The 17,767-nt window shown below is 43.2% G+C and overlaps 1 protein-coding gene across 4 annotated transcripts in view; it reads left to right on the top strand.

Moving 5' to 3' along the window:
* The window catches only part of GARNL3 (GTPase activating Rap/RanGAP domain like 3), a 148,185-nt gene that overhangs the window by 26,591 nt on the left and 103,827 nt on the right, over positions 1-17,767 (top strand). For all 4 annotated transcript variants that reach the window (XM_081281953.1, XM_081281952.1, XM_081281951.1 and 1 more), the window contains exon 3: positions 5,931-6,000. In XM_081281953.1, the coding sequence (XP_081138079.1) occupies positions 5,931-6,000 (70 nt within the window). The remainder of the gene's footprint in view (positions 1-5,930; positions 6,001-17,767) is intronic.

Here is a 17,767-nt window from a genome sequence, read left to right as displayed (position 1 = left end):
GAGACAGATACTATTTTAATCCCATATTACTGATGAGGAAACAGGATCAGAGTGGGTAAGTAGTTGACTGGGGTCACAGAGCTAGCAAATGGTGGGACCGAAATTCAGGTCTAGGACCACCTTATGGCTGATTCATCTTGCTAAGGGAGGGTACACTTAAGATCCTAGTACAAGGACTGTACCCCCAGATACAGTAGGAGAACAGGGAGCCATCTGGGGAGTTCTAAGAATCAAGGGGCTCTGATTTCCCGGACCCCTTCATTCCAGACCTCTTCCTCATACTTCACTGCCTTCAGAAAAGGACAGAATTCCTCCATTTCATCATTAGAAATTAATGTGTAATTGCATCTCTGCTTTTCTGTCACTTGACATATCTTCACAAAACGAGACAACTGGGTCCTAACATGCCATCAGCTATTCGAAACCTGTGTTAGGATACCCTGAGCTCCCTCCAAGCCCAAATCTGAAATCCAGCAGTTAAACGCTTCTCTGGCCTTCTTTAGGGGAATCCCTTCCATCTGTCTCTTGCTCTCAGCTTGGGTGGAAGAGGGGGAAGGTCCCTCCTGGAGATCCTGACATTGAAGTGGCTGTTGATAGGCTTCAAAAAATTGCCTATTGATTTTCACAGATTCTCTCTGCTACCCAAGAGGCGTCCCCATTGTCACTGTTGGCTTTAACCCTTCCACTGGGGCTGGGAAATATTGAAGCCCGTTGTGAGGGTCAGCACTGATCTCTGGGCCAGTTGAGTGAGGGCCTGTGTCATGAGTTGGGCTTTCCCTTTGGGGGTTGCCCGGCTCCCTTTTTTCTCTTGTTCAGTTTTGCCAGCTCTTGCCTTTTCAAAGGGCATTATCCTGCTTTCCAGGAACCTGACTTACATAACTGGAATTTGGGTAGCCTCCGTGTAGAGCTGGAAGTCTTTTCTCCCTCCCAGGCCATATGTAGAAACTGAACATGGAGGTCCTCCACTCTGTTCATGCTTGCAAAGTGTGATCCAGCACCCTCACACATTCATTTGCTGAAACAGAAGGGTTTCTATTTCAAGCTGGGCCACACTGCATGTGGGGAATTGGAAGCCCCGCAGTTCTCGGCGGCACCTGCCTGGTTCTGGTGGCATCCTCCAGCCAGGTTTCATGTGTTTTCCCCATCATTGCAGCAGTGGGCCTCAGGTATTTTCCAGATGAAGTCACCCTGTGAGGCCAGCAATTTTAGGAAGGAGAGTGGTGCTGAGCTGGGGTGTTCCCCTCAGCCTGTCCTGGGAAGGCTGGTGCTTGACCCAGGTCCTCCTTACTGCTGCAGGAGGGAAAAAGGACATTTTACTTAAAACGGTTAAAAAGTTCGTACCCAGGGATAGGCAAGTGCTCAGAAGTAGAGCACTTGCCTAGCACGTAGGAGGCCCTCAGTTCCATCCCCAGCACTGCAAAAAGAAAAGAATAAAAAAGTTGATAATCATTTATGCTAAGCTTTTCTTCCTAGGTCTCTCTCTAAAAGCCTAAGAGGAACTTATATTAATAATAAGAGCATGGGCTGGGGATGTGGCTCAAGCGGTAGCGCGCTCGCCTGGCATGCGTGCGGCCCGGGTTCGATCCTCAGCACCACATACCAACAAAGATGTTGTGTCCGCCGAGAACTAAAAAATAAATATTAAAAATTCTCTCTCTCTCTCTCTCTCTCTCTCTCTCTCCTCTCTCACTCTCTCTTTAAAAAAAAAAAATAAGAGCAATAATAATAGATAACATTGAGAGTAGTTTCCATGCAGTAGACATCATGGTTAGTGCTTTGTCTGCTTAGAACCCTGTCAAGTAGGTGCTGCTTTCAGCCCAGTTTAGAGATGAGGTGACTGATGCCCAGAGAGGCTAAGAACCCAGGTCTGCAACAGAGCAATGCTCGGAAGGACCACACTACACCTCGTCATTGATGGAAACCTTGACCTAGGCCTTGATCTTCTTTATAAAAGTGCTGTAGAACCATTTGCAGGTTTCCTGGGGATTCCAGTGGTGTCTGGAAGAGCAGTATTTTTCAAAGCATTGTCTGTGGGTGACCTGCAGTAGAAGTCTTTTGGTTGCTTGTTAGGATCTCAGACATACCGAACACAACCTCTGTGAATCTGCACTTGTACAAAGCTCCCTTAAGGAGTCTGATGGATTTTAAAATCTAGAAGCACCTGAACCCAGCTATAGGGATTCATGGACTACTTGAAGGGATGACTATTTCCCCCCCTATAAGGGGCCAGTTAGTAAATAGCTTGGGCTTTGTGAGTCCTAGTTTCTGTTGGAACTACTCAAGTCCTCTGTCATTCTGCAGAAGCACTATAGATAATCCATAACCGGTAGGCATGGCTGGGTTCCAGTCATACTTTGCTTTCAAAAACAGGCAGGGGCTGGGTTGGTCCACAGTTTGCCAATCTCTGATACAGAGTTCTTGTGGCCTACCAGCCCTCTGACACCCGCCTTTTGTGGAAGTTATTCTAATACTAGTTTCCAGTACCTATGGAGAGCTATATTGATGGAGATAAAATTACCTGTTTTAATAGATAAGCCCTGGCTCTTAATGATTGAAAACAGTATGAGTTGGTCCTTACCATCAGCACAGCCCAGCAAGGGAATTCCCAGTTAGAATCTTCTATGTTGCCATTTGAGACCAAGGCTCCTTCCATGTTATGGTTTAATCCCTCACAGTCCTCATCCTCCCCATTCAGCTAGCAAATAAAGAAAGAGACCATGGGTTATTCATGAGAAATGGTCACAGGCTAGATCTGGAAGAGGCACCTCTCATGCCTACCTGCATTTCACTTGACTCTTATTTGGAGTCCAGAGACAGAGTGATTTGTCAAGTCCTTGAGGCCCCTTTTCTATTCCCTTTTTCTATTTTTTTTCTATTCCCTTCTATCTTCACTTGAAACCCATCTAGTTCTTTCCAGAGCTGGTCTCTTTCTTATAAAAACCCTTGCTAAGGTCAGCCAGTAGGAGCTGGCACTGATTTCACTCTGATTCTGTCTGACCCTTTCCCAGGAGCTGCAGCCTCAGAAAGTACATGGTCTACCTTCTGAATTACTGTGGATATGAGTGTTACCAAATATTTTGTGACTATATAATACACATTGCCACTTTGGGGACCTCTGAGATCAGTTTTCTCACTGGCTACTGTCTGCTACCAGGTCTATATCTCGGCTGTTATGTTGTTGCTGCAGGGCACCCTCACGAGATGCTGTTTAGTTCAGTCAACACAGTGGCTTTAGTAGGCAAACCCAAATCCTACCTGACTGGTACAGCTAAATGTTTGTTTCTTGCTCACATCATATTCCAATTTGGATACTCTTTGGTATGGCTTTTCATGTGGGCATTCAAAGACATGGGTTTTTTCCACCCTAAAGCTCTGCCCTCCTGCAGGTCCTTCTGGTGGCCACCAGGGAGGACAGCATGCCTTCCAGGAAGGGATGTGCCTGGAAGTGGTTCACCCACTTCTGCCCATACTTTTGGCCAGAGCTGTCACATGGTCACATATACTGTAACAAAGGCCAGCAAATGTAGTCCAGCAACAAGCCCAAGAGAAACAGGTTTTGGTGTACATATAATAATGGCTGCCTCGTGGGCCAAGACTGGCTGGATGGAGGGAATAAAGACCAGTGGCCATCAGGGAGGATGGCAACAGGCAGCCTTCCTCCCTGCCTACAAGGGATGCCTTTAGGCACTAGCTACCGAGACCCTGAAGTTATGGGCCCTGACAGGATGCCTCCACTAAGGCAGCAAGCATTTACTGCTTGTCTGCCCACTCTGTGTCAGGCAGAGGGCCAGTCCTGGGACTGAGAGGAGAACAGAGCTCCTCTGGAGCCCAGGGTTATCCCCTCCACTTGGAACCCTGGTGCTTTATGCCTGGGAAGGGGGCACTTCTGACAACTGCTTTTGAGTGCCTCCTGCAACCTGAGAAATGCACCCCATAGAGTCCAGCCTGGCCCCTACCACAAGGAAGCTCTCTCTCTCTCTCTCTCTCTCTCTCTCTCTTTCTCTCTCTCTCTCTCTGCAGTGTATTGGATGAAATGTAATTAGCGGTAGGGGTGGGGGGCAGCAGATAGCAGCAGTCTCTTTGTAGCTCCCTTAGTTTTTTTCAGAGGGCAGTGTTTTCCCCTATGAGTGTCTAAGGGAGGTGGTTGCTCCAGGGATATAAGGTTGCCGTCTTTCTTGTGTTTGTTTCTAACTGTTGGCACGCATCTTAGAACCCCCTCAGTGGCACTGAGAGCAACCCGGGAGGGGCTGGCATCCTTGCTCTTTTCGTGTTATGGGCCATTTGCATTAGAACTGCTGCTGATGCTGGTTTCATTGTGGGCCTGGCTGGCACTGCAGCGGTGGGTTGAGATTGGCATCTGCTTTGTGCCCCATGTCGGTCTGTGCATGGATGCTCCTCTCAAGAGCCCCCATCTTTTAGTAACTAACCTCAGGCTGCTGGGGTAGGACCTTGGAACCTGGAGGGTGGTGTCTCTAGGAGGGTTTGCAGGATGGGTTGAGAGAGTGTAGACAAGATTTAACAGACAGGAACACACCACAGGGGAAAGTTTTAAAATTCTCCTTCAGAGATTTTTTGCGGGGGAAGAAAATGATGTCACTAGAAGCAGGAAGGTAGCTGGGGCAGCATCTGGGACCCCTCCCACACTGCCTTCCTTGATCTGTTATACATTTTCAGCTAAGGGAGTGAGGACGACAAAAGGTTAAATTCCTCATATAAGATTAATTCAGCCGTCTCTGTGAAATGGTGGAGGCAGAATACCATTAGACTCTCTAATCTCATTCCTCTCATGCTGTCTTCCTTGGAGCCTATCAAACAGTGTCCTGGCAGAGAGTCAGTTCTGTGGATGCTAAACATCAGAGCTGGTGTCTTTCCGAATTTACCAAGAGGGCTGTAATTTAGAAAATGTAGCCTCCTTGTAAGGAAGGATGAAAAGGTACCGAGTGCACCTTTCTTTGCACGTTACATTCCAAAGGTTTTGAACATATTAAACCTGTGATTCCTCTGTTGTTTTATTTTCTGTTTTATTAGAGTTGTTTGCATGACGTATTAGAACCAAACTTATTAAAACTGTTTTGTATTTTATGGATCTCTGTTGCATTCATGAGTACTGCTTGGGGTCCTAAAGGTACTAACTAGCCAATAAGGTATGTGCCTTTTGAAGGAATAACTATGCTTTCGAGATGTAAACGCAGGAACAATTTTGTCTTTGTTTTAATTGCTCTTCAACAACACCTGTGAGTTTTCTTATCTGATTTAAGCCTGACTTTGTGGGGAGGGGGAGAGGAAGTGGGATGTATTAGCTGCTGCTGGGTAAAAAAATCGAAGAGGCTCAGATGTTCAGTTTTCAGATTTTCTGTTAGTCTTGGTCTTTTTTCATATTGCCACATAAAAGTCTTAAATTAAAGTGGAGGGAGGGGGCGCTGGGGAGTAGGGCCTACTGGGATTTGGGAGTTTTTGTCTCCTGCTTAAAATATAGCATTAAATGATGCTGGTTATTTTTATGTTGCATATTTGGGACAAAGAGACTTAAGCAAAAGATAATTGCAAGATCTGGTTCAGCAGCTTTGTCCCTTGCCTCAAGTTACTGCAGGGCTTCTATCCCCTTTGGTAATAGAGAAATGAAATTATAAACCACCAGTAGCCTTGGAAATTTCAATCGATTCCAAATGACTAAATATTTAATTCAATCATTGCCTATACTTCCAGGGATGACTCGGGCATTTTTCTTTTTACTGAGGGCTCCATGAAACCCGGGCTCTGCAATGGCTGCTGGGGACCGTATCTGTCGCACGGAGGCTCCCCTGCAGTGAGGAGCCAGGGCGCTGCAAGCCCGTTCCATAGCAGCCCTTTTTGCAAATGGTAGTTGATTTCTGCAGAAGGTTTGTGGCCAGATCGCTATGTATAATACTGATGAAGCATTTTTGTTCCAGCTCTGTCTCGGAAGACCTAGGCTGTAGACGTGGGGATTTCAGTAGGAAACATTATGGATCTGTGGAGCTGGTAAGTCGATGCTGCCTGTTCAGTGGTGATCCATTGATGTAGATTTAGAGACGATTGCCAGCCAAACTCATCGAATCTTTTGCTATATATTTATTGTTAGACCATGTGAGTACAGGGTAAGGACTGGATTGGAATAAATATCTAAAGAAAGGCTATGATAATTTGATCATCTTTATTTTTATTGTTATGTACTTTTAACCTCATGTCTTCAGTTTGTTAAATATATGTTGTGGCTTGATATTCTCCTGTTAATGGTGTATGGATTTAATAAAAATAATTTGTGAATTAATAAAGGTAGCATTTCATTTTTATATTACCTTGTTTCTAAAAGTTTAAAGAGCTGGTTTTCAAGGTTTATTATTGAAATACTTATTCTGATTTTCAGCACCTTTGCTTTCTGGGTATGTGACAGGAGTTGGAATATTTATTCGATCTTCTCTCCTGTTACCAGCATACTAGTTGAACTAGATGAATGACTATAATAGATGAAAGATACCCACCTTTTCCTAATGAGAGACATTGGAGTTTCTGGTATGATTTTTATAAAGAATATGTTTTCATCTAAAAGAGGTACAGTGTAAGCATGTTTACCTTTTTTTAAAGACAGAATTATAATTTTTTCCTCAATTGCATAGAGTTTTGAACAAATTTTAGGAAAATGTACTCATAAAATTCTACTTATTATTGTTTAATTTCTGTTAAGAACATTAAATCTACTGTTTCCATCTAGTTATAAAAAATGAGTTGCTATATCCATTAGTATAGGACCTGATTATCCCGTTAACATAAGCTGCCTTTTTACAGGGTTTGAGTAGTAGAGAAATTTATACCAGATTTGTGCACCAGCAGCATTCTACTTGAATTCAAGCTTATGTTATGGACTTGACTGTATACCTGGCGCAGGGCTGAGGACTCTTGAAAATATAAAATAAATAAAAGATTCCATTCTTGTTCTTCAGGAGCTTACTGTCTTCCAGCTGGGCAGAGAAGATACATAAAATATCTAAAGAATGAATTTAGCCACTTAAAAGACACATTGATTGACTCAATCAGTGCCTGTTCTGTCACTCACTGGTGACACCATGCCAACTTAGACCTCTGCCTCACCTTACGGAGCTGTGTGCTGTGTGCTGTGACTCGGAGTGGGAATTGGTAAATGTAGCAGGACACAGAGAGAGCATGGTGGGGGACGAGAGAAGGGAGGGAACCGTTCTGCCAGGAATCTCAGGGAAGTGACATGGAAGGCCTCGTGGAGAGCTGTGGGCTGTGGGCGGGTGGCAGAGAATAGACAGGAGATGTGGGCAAGCAGCATGATTCTTGGCAATGATGTGTTCCAAGGGCAGTGAGCAGATGATTCTGCCTAGCAGAGAGTGTGAGGCAGCAGAGCTGAGCGGATACAAGGCAAACAGGCTTTGGAACCAGGCAGGCCTGGGTCCACCCGCCAGCCCTACCATACCTATATCACCAGCCCATTGCTTTACTTCTCTGAACCTTAGTGGTGCAAAGAACCTGTGCTCTGAAGTCATTCTTGAACCATGATTTGCTAGTGATGTGATCTTGAACTTCTTTTGGCTTCCATTTTCCATACAATAGGGACGTTGGCCTTGTGAGGCTGTCATGAGGATTAAATGAGATGATACAATAAAGCACTTAACACCTGGGTACAGTGCATGTTAGCTGGCTGCAGCAGTAAAGATGAAATTCAGCAGCAGGAGTGCAGCTGTCAGTGAAGACCTGCACTTGGTTGAGTAGCTTGGAGCTCTTGTGAACAGTGAGAGTGGTGCTTGGGAAAACATGGGAAGAAAAGCGGACCCTCCAGACCTGTGGAAGTCATAGAACCTCAGAATGGTACTTGACAGCAGTGGCTCTCCAACTGGAGCAGACATGGGAATCACCTGGAAGGCTTATCAGAACAGATCACTGGGACCAGCCCAGAGTTTCAAATTTAATCTGAGTTTCTTACAAATTCCCAGATTGATGTAATGTTGCTGGTCCAGGCAACACACTTGAAGAACCCCTGCCTTATAGAATCCCAGACAAGGCATCTATCTGTTAGCCCTGGCCAAAAAATCTTCATTCATTTTGGAGCCGTGTGTGTGTGTGTGTGTGTGTGTGTGTGTGTGTGTTCATAGTTCACTTTTAAAAATCTTATAAGACAAACTTTAAATATATTTTTAAATCCTGTAAACAGTCTCACTGCCTTGTAGCAACTGTTTTCATCTCCTTTCGGTACCTCATAATCTTTATAGCTACAAAATTCATTTTTAGATGACTGTAATGAAATTGCATGTTTGCTTTTGCTTTCCTCTCTTTTCAGTTAACTATGTTTTGTAAATGTCTCCTTCTAAAGAGTTGCCATCTCAATCTGAGCATGATAGCCCAATTTGGTGATAAATGGCTATCTGTGAAAGTGTCCCTTTTTTTATAAAATCAGGTTGTTTCTAGTTTCCCATGTTAGAAGTAACGTATGCACTGGTGGTTGGAATGAGTGAGAAAAAGGAAACGAGCAGAGCTCCAGCTTTGCTATCTAAGACTCTCTTGAAATTCTGACATTGTGTTTTGAAAGGAAGGCAATATTTTCTCTCACCTCTGGATAATAGAGTACAGTTTTCCCTTGATGTCTGCAGGGGGTTTGTTGCAGGACTCCCACTGGGTGCTAAAATGAGAGGGAAATCCCTTATATCAGATGGTATATTTGCACATGACCTACACACTTCTTCCATGTGTTTCACATCTTCCCTGGATTGCTTATAATGCCTAGTAAGACACAATGTCAGGTAACTAATTCTGTACTCTCTGGGTTCTTAGGCAATGACAAGAAGAAGCAGTCTCTACATCTTCAGCACAGATGCAGTTTTTTTCAAAATATTTTTGATACATTGTTGACTGAATCCCTGGATGTATAACCCATGGATATGGAGGGTGACTGTATTATGAAATTAAAAACCATTATGTGTTCTATATACATAAGAAAGTGGGTTTAACTTTTCTTTACCTGGTATGATGGAAACCATTGGGAATCCAATAAATGTTGAACATGCTGGAACTCACATTTTATGGAAAGTATTCAGGATTATATAAAATGGAAATGTCAGCAGAGACTTTGACTTTGAACAAATTAGGTATAAGTCTTTGTGAAAAGCTAAGCGTGGCCATTCAAAGCAGTAATAGGGGAAAATTAGGGACTTAAATTCCTATGGTGGCTATTGATATGAATTTGGTAAGTGAGAGCCTGGAATCCTAGATCTCTGTAAACTCATGGGAGAGATTCTTAACCTTCATTGGATAAATATCTTTCTTTTAAATATTTTTTTTAGTTGTAGATGGACACAATACCTTTATTTTATTTATTTATTTTTACGTGGTGCTGAGGATCAAACCCAGTGTCTCACCCATGCCAGGCAAGGACTCTACTGCTGAGCCACCCCTAGCCCCTTTTGAAGATCTACATGTGCAGACACCATGCGAGGATCTGAGGGGCAGGGGATGCCATGTCTCCTGCTTTCTTGGAGCCGTAGTCCTGTTCAGAAACCAGCTACCTGAGCTTGGCGTCCCAGGCAACGTCTTTCCTGGCTCTCAGCTACACTCCCAGCCTTCATCAGGCTCCTCTCCCTTCAAGGAGCCCAGAGGCGGTCAGTCTAGCTGAGCATAAAGTAATTCACTGAAAAGACATGGATGAGTCTCCCAGGAATGAAGTGCAGAGCTGGCCCCCCTTTGGCCGCCCAGCAGCTGTTCTGTCTGTTCCTCTCTGGCCGGTATGATTTCTCATCTTTACCTTGCTCTGTGTCTCACCATTCTTCTCTCCACACATAGCTTCCCCTGACTGCACATCACCTCTCTCTGGTCCCTTTTTGCCAGCAGCCAGACGGGTGGGTGTATTCTTTCATTTTTATTGTGCTAAAGTATGTACAACATAAAATTTACCATTTTAACCACTTTTAAGAATATAATTCAGGGGCAATATGATGTATAATATTATGCAACCATCACTGCTAATTGCTCTCAGAACATTTTCCATAATCCCAAATTAAAACTCTGTACCCATTAAGCACTACTCCCCACCCCTCCTCTCCCCAGCTCTTCGTAGACTCAACTCTACTCTCTATGTCTGGGCATTTGCCTCTTCTAGGTACCCCATATAAGTGGAATCATATGAAATTTCTCCTTTTGTGTCTGAGATAGTTCACTCAGCATACAGTTTTCAAGGTTCATTCCTGTTATGGCATCTATCAGAGTTTCTTTTCCTTTCTATGGACAAGTAGTATTCCATGTATATCCATATGTATTACATTTCATTTATTTCTTCTGTTGATGGACTTGGTTGTTTTTACCTTTTAGCTATTAATCATACATGCTCTGAACACTGGTGTACAATATCTGTTGGGGTCCCTGCTTCCAATTCTTTGGAATATATTAACTAGGAGTCGAGTTTGCCAGATCACATGGTAATTCCATGTTTACCTTTTTGAGAAAGTCCAACCTAGTCTTCACAGTGGCTGGACCACTTTCTATTTCTACTAGTAGTACCCAAGGGTTCCAGTTTCTCCACATTCTTGCCAAAACCTGTTATTTTTCTTTTTATATGCAATAGTATCCTAAGGAGCATGAAGTGATATTTCACTGTGATTTTCAATTTTTTTTTGTTTTAATTAGTTATACATGACAGTAGAATGTATTTTTGAACTTTGATATATCATATATAGGTGGAGTATACTTTCTCATTTTTCTGATTGTACATGTTGTAGAATCACATCAGTCCTGCAGTCATATATGTACATAAGGTAATCACTGTGATTTTGATTTGTTTTCTCTAATGCTATAAGTCATTTATATATCTTCTTTGGAGAAATGGTTGTTCAAGTCTTTGCTCATTTTTTAAATTGGCTTCTTTGGGTTTTTTTGCTATTGAGTTGTATGAGTTCTTTATATATTCAGGATATTAATTCCATATCAGATATAAGAATGGGATATCTCTGATTTATCATTTTACTTTTTGGGTAATGCTTTTTGATGTACAAAAGTTCTTTTGAAAAGTTTTGATAAATCTAATGTATCTATAATTTTTTCTCTTGTTGCCTGTGCTTTTGATGTTACATCCAAAAACTCATTGTCAGATCCACTATTCTGCAGATTTCCCCCTACATTTTTCTTAAAATTTTTATAGTTTGAGCTTTTATATTTGTCTTTGATTCATTTTAATTTCCATATATATGTGAGTTGAGAGTCCAACTTCATTCTCTTGAGTGTGGATGATCAGCTTTCCTAGCCCCATTTTCTTTTTTATATGAGTAAATGTTTATTTGGTGGATCTGTAAATAGAGGGAGGGTCAGGAGACTCATATTCTGCTATATTTTCAACATCATCTCACCGTAACATCTGCATTTTATTGTGGTGCTGAAGTTTGAACCCAGTTCCTTGTAAATTCTGTGCACATACTCTTCCAGGGGATTGTGCCTCTAGCCCAAACATCTAATTTTAGATTGTATTGTATTATCCATTTATATATAGTATTTTTTTCATGTGATAGATTTAGATAGGCCATTCTATTGCTCTTTTTTTTTTTTTTTGTGGTGTTGGGGATTGAACCCAGGGCTATTTCTTCCACCCTCTCTTAGTCTTTTCTTAATTTTTATTTGTTCTTTTTAGTTATACATGACAGTAGAATGTATTTTGACATAGTGTATATAATTGGAGTATTACTTTCCATTCTGTGGTTGTACATGGTGTGGAGTTTCACTGTGGCATATTCATATGTGAACATAGGAAAGTGACGTCTGATTCATTCCACTGTCTTTCCTATCCCCACCTCCGCTCCCTTCCCTTCATTCTCCTTTGTCTAATCCAATGAACCTCTATTCTGCCCCGCCCCCAGACACACACCTCTTTCCCAGCATCATTTATTGAAGACTGTCTTTCCCCACAGAATGATCTTGGCACCCCTCTGAAAAATCAACTGACCCTATACACAAGGGTTAATTTTCTGGCTTTCTTTTCTCTCTCATCGGTCAATATGTCTGTCTTATGAAAATGATGTTTGTAAATATTGAGAGCACAATGCCTTTTCTTTCTTGAACCCCTTCATTGGTTGATGGTTACGCTTCAAATCTGGACGCTTACCGTGCCCTGCAAGACGCCCCACTCTGCCTTTCTCTTCCTTCTCTCACTCACTCACTGTGCTTCAATTTCTGTCCTCATTGGTCCCTAGAATGCACTGAATTCTTCCCTGTCCCAGGACTCTGCCGTTGCTAATTCTCCCTGGAATGGGCTTCCCCAGAGCTTCCTATGGCTGATTTCAGCCTAAATGCCCCCTTCTCAGAGCAGCCCCTGCCTCTTCCACAGTGTCCCTGCTGTGCTGTCCTCTAACTCAGCACCCTGTATACTCTCTGAACATTGCTTACCACAGTCTCTATGTGTTTCATTTATTTATTTATTTACTACTCTCTCCATTCAAGGTGAAGATGGGATCCATGTCTGACTTGTTCACTGTTTATTTCTAGAATCTGGCACATGCTAAATTCTCATAAAATTTTATTACTAAATTGATTTCCAGACCCCCAGTCTCCAACATTTACATTTTCCATTGTAGTCTATTTAACATTTCAAGTAGAATATTATGGATTGTTTCCTCTTTTTACAGGTATATATCACTGATTCAAACAGTGGTGCTCAGGGTAGAGGGGTCTGTGCATGATCTTCTAGAACTGTCTACTCAACAGAATTTGTAGATAGGGCACATTTTCTCTGAAAACGATGTAGACACATCAGTTTTAAACACAGGAGCTGGGCTGAAACCTCAAAATGTATCTCATGTGGTAGATTATTTACAAGCACCTGGTGAACATTTCTCCCTCTGCTGGTGTACTCTTTTCCCTGACATTTGACTAATCCCATAAATAAGGATATGGATTATGAGCTCCCTGAGAAATAGAAATCATGGCTGTTTGCTTGCCATGGTATCCCTAGTACCAAGCACAAGGCTTAGCATTACTTAGTGAGTATTGATTAGATGAATGAATGATCCAGGTGAAATTAGAGAATAACCTGACCCATGAAAAATTAATAAAGGAAAGGAAAACAGCCTCTTTGACACCTACCCCTGCTGCCAATGCAGTTAGACTCATTAGGTGTGGTGTATTCCGCCTAAAACACACACCATCTTTCTTCCTGATAAATTACAAGTCTGGTCTCCGTGGCAGCATCCCGCAAGGCACAGGCATTGCACCACCACCGTTCTTCATCACTTTATATCGAAATTGGTCAGGAAAAGCACAAAATTGTTTGTAGCTTTTATTGATCTGTTCTCGGCCTTCGACTTGATGGAGCAGAAACTGAGTGGCATAAATGATGAATGGTCTGGGCAAAATATAGACCTCTCCCCTCCTGTCCCATCAGGCTGCTTATTCTCATGCACCCCTATCTTTTAGTCCTTCTGGGAGGTCACCATCTGCAGGTAATTTGGGATCAGGATAAAACAAGGGGGAATATTGTCCATTCCTCCCTAAACTTGTTCTTAATGACTTGGACCCACATTTGGATGAGGTACAAGCATGCTCCCCTGCCACAGAGGAAACAAACCTATGAAAGGGGTGGGATTTAGTTCTTAGGAACTCAGAGTGGCCTCAAAGGACATCTGGCTTTTGTGCTATCTAATAACTATCAAAGGAATGGTTGACAATGAACATGCCTGGCATCTGCAGATTTTAATGTTTGAAGTTTTGACTCTTTGAGGGCTCTCAAAGTTTTATATGTAGTAATTTATATTTTTGCTCAAGCACAAATTTGAATTATGCCTGAGGGATGGTGTCCAGAAAGAGGATAGTTTGCTAATGAGTAACTTAGCTGCCGGTCAGGCATCCCTGACCCAGCACAGTCTTATTCTCTCTTCAGAGTCCAGTAGGCTTTTTGTTCACATGGGCATTAACAGGAGAAATCATATTCTATGTGGCATCACCAAAGTGAGAGATTAGTGAAGGTGCCAGCGTATCTCCCTCTGGGACACCAACACCTCAAGGACTACAGCCATCCCAGTGTTGGCAGATGCTCTCTGGTATAACAGGCTCGAGCCTGCGTCTCACACAGCAGGTCAGCTCCCTCTGGTACCTTGAGACATGTTTATCTGGGCACACTCACTAGCAGTTCTGTGTGGTCCAGAACTCTGATGATACTTCTTGATGTTTTTACTGACTGTAGGTGATTGGTCTTGCTGACTTTGAAGCTTTGCCAGGCTACAATTATTGCAACCATTTTCTGTGGGTAGAATTTGAAGATCTTAATCATATACGTATTTATGCATTAGAATGGAGCCATAAATCTTCTATTATGGTTATTAATTTGTTGTCATTATTATTAGTTTGAGCACTTATTCAGTGCTTGCCATGATCCAGTTGCTATGCTGAATCCTTGAGATGCATTTACTCATTTAATCCTCAGTAACAACCATCAGAGGAGAGTATTATTTGATTAGGCCTCACACGGCAGCTGCTCAGAAGACACTTGTGGACATTGAATGGATTCCCATTTACTGATGATCTCAGAAAAGTCCCGTAGCTAGCAAGTGCCAGAAGTGACATTTAACCCCCCTCCACCTAATCTTTTAGGGTACAATCTCATATTCTTATGGTCTGGCTGCTTACAGAGTGTTTTCTAAGGAAATTAGGTTGATCGTTGAGTAAACACAGCTGCTCTTAATCAACAGCACAGAGCACCCTGCTTTAGCTTTTAATTCAAATGTATCATTTCAAACTGTTTCTGTCAAATCTTAACAAAAGCTTGGTTTTAAGAAGCTGTTCATAAAGAGTTATCCAAAGAGATGGCCATGCCTCAAATGGTTTGAATTTAATACCTGGATCAAGCCCAACCCAAGACAGCTACACACACTTGGCCTGCCTTTCCTGCTCTCTCGCAGACTTGCATTTCTTGATTTGTGCCTTGGCTTTGTGCCTTTCATCTGCTTTGATGGACAGAGTGGAGAACAGCCTGACGGGTCTCGATGGTGTATGTCTTGGAGGATGCTGCTGAGGAGCTCTCTAAGCCTGTCACACAGTGTCTCCTTTAAGAGGACCTAGGAGAAAAACTTTTCTTAGGATGGAAAAGTACCTACCATGCTTCTTCTGGGAAGCTTGTGGTCAGCCTTATGAGCAGAGAGGATCCTGTAAATGGAAGGGATTTTTCCTTTTTGCAGTGGCTTCTAGGAATCTCAGGACCCTGCTTATTTCCTTGCCTCTGGTAACCTTGAGAGGCTTTATAACATGGCTGCTCATCTTTTTCTCTTGTTTTCAGTTTGTTTATCCACATCTGATACACCCTTGTTCAGAGTGTGCTGTTATCTAATTTTATCCTTTGAGTAAGGTATCATTCACTAAGCTGCTTTCAATCCTGTTTTGAACATAAGATAGAGCATAAACACAAGGTATTTCTACATCCAGCCTTAACAGCATAATCCTTCAGTCTGCCATTGACGTGCTCAGTTTTAGGGAATGGTTCGGACAGTTGTCTCTTCCCTACCCCCCTTTTTTCTACAGTGTGATTTTATGACCTAATTTCCTAGGATCAACAAAATGCAGGCAGAATTAGCACCACCTGACCAGCCATTTAGTGACCATCTTGAGCACTGAGCCATGTGTTAATAACATGGATAGCTGAGGCACAGACCCGTACCAAATGGCCTAGCTAAACACACACCATACATGAATACCAGAACCTCCAGTCCTTCCCAGGAAGAGCCACCTCCATGATATCTGTCACCAGCATGGTCTCCGTTCTCAAAACAAGAGTTTCCAGTGCCCCCCTCCCTGCCTCCTGTGGGTCAGGGTGTCTCTTGCTCTCCTCAGAGGTCACATAGTTCTTTGCCTCCTATATGTCCAGGTCTTTCCTCCTCAAGTCCATGTGTTCTGTGTCTCTGTACTACTTCTTGCTTCTGCTAGTATCCTGGGGTCTTTGTTCTTTGACTCCAGTGGCCTTCACCTGGTCACATGTGGTACCCTGCTATACTATGAAAGTATTTTCAAATTGTTTACAGAGTGTTTTCTAAGGAAATCAGGTTGATCCTTGAGTAAACACGGCTACTCTTAATCAACAGCATGATAGCTAACAGGCCCCTGCCCTCATAACCAGAGATGCAAACTGTGAAGCACATTGTTTACTTGGCTAATTCTTCACCACAGGAGAGAGAGAGACCAGTTTCCTCCTTGGTTGTGATCTCTTGTGCACTCCATGGCAAAATTTTCCTGAGCATCTCCGACATGCAGTCTCTTCCGGTGCCCCACTTATCTTCCTGTACCACAATGTCCCCTGCCCACCACCATGCCCCTCATATACCTGCTTCGACTTTCATACCAGTAAGACAGGCTCAGCAATATTTCTCATTGGTTGTAGAAAAAATATCATCGACTTGATCAAAACGTGGAATGTTCTATGCCTTTGATGTTGCTCTGATGAGTAGAAAGTATTCTCAGTTTTCTGAAAGCTGCCTTTAGAAAGGGCCCGTTTTCTTCTGAATTTAGGCAAGTCTTCCCATCTCAGCTGAGGCATTGGGCACACAGAGTTTGAAAACTGCTCTTGTCCTTCTTTTGGTGTCGTCAAAGATGGAAAGGAATTTATCTTTTAGCCAACCTTTCACCACACAGGCTCTGAACATGAAGAGCTCTTTTGTCTGGCCTGCAGAAATGTAGCCCCTTTCACTTACTAACTGCTCCAGGCAGGCAGCTTGAGAAACTTTCCCCCGGGGCTGTGGATCCAAGAGCACTGAAGTTTCTCTTGGTGCCTTTAAACTGAGACCCTTTCCTTTAGGCTCTCACCTGTTTCCGGCAAAGCCATGCCTTTGCCAATGCACGGCTACCCCACGGTTGGAGCACCTTCTTCGCCTTCTGTCTTGGAGAGAGGAATATCTATAATGTGTATGCTTTTTTTTTCCCCATTGAGGGAAAATCATGAAAAAAATCCAGTTTCTCCTGTTGCATGTGCTTTATCAAAAAGGGCTCAGGTTTCTCATCCCTCTGTTACTGCTGAGCCATGAGTAATATTTTTTTTAATTACTTTACTGGTTTAATTAAAGCGGTTACCCTGGGCAAAAGATGCTGTGCTTTGGGGCCCAGCTTCTTAACTGGCCTATTGCAGTTGCTGCTGTGCTGCAGGCTCAACCTGGGTTTGCTCCACCCACGCGAGAGCGTGCTGACTGCATTGGGAGTATGTTCCAGCATCCTGCACCTTCTCTTTTTGATCCCTCCTGATTTTCTCCTCCTGATGCTTCCCCTTCTTGCACTCCACAGAAACTGCTCTTGCCAAGGTCACCAAAAACCAAATTCAACTGGCGTTTCTCCACCTCATGGGACCACGCTTTCCCCTGCCTGAACTCTCTCCTTCCTTGGTGTCTCCCTGCTTCTCCTTCTCAGCGTTTCCTAGGGATTCCTTTTCTGCCTGGCCTTTCATGCGGATGTTCCTCCACGTCTGTCCCAGGTGTTGTTCTCACTCTGCTTGCTTCTGGGTGACATTCCCTAGTCCCACGCTTCAGTGTAGATTGGTGACTCCCAGATCCACATATTGAGTCCAGATTTCTATCCTTGGATCCATTGCCCAGATGCCCCCTGGACATCATTACTGGTTGGCCCAGTGGCAACCAAACCTCAATGTGTCCCAAACTGAACTTACTGTCATCCCTCTTGCCCCATGCCAGACCACCAAATAGATGGCACTACCTTCTGTTGTGTTGCTAATTCCAGAAACAGGAAACCAGCCATGGCCCACCCATCTCCTGCCAAACCCTCTTGG

The sequence above is a fragment of the Spermophilus citellus genome (genome assembly GCF_964194105.1).
Source record: "Spermophilus citellus genome assembly, chromosome: 2".
Classification (NCBI taxonomy): domain Eukaryota; kingdom Metazoa; phylum Chordata; class Mammalia; order Rodentia; family Sciuridae; genus Spermophilus; species Spermophilus citellus.
The sequence above is the reverse complement of the archived record's forward strand: the minus strand, read 5'-3'. Positions and strand labels throughout refer to the sequence as shown.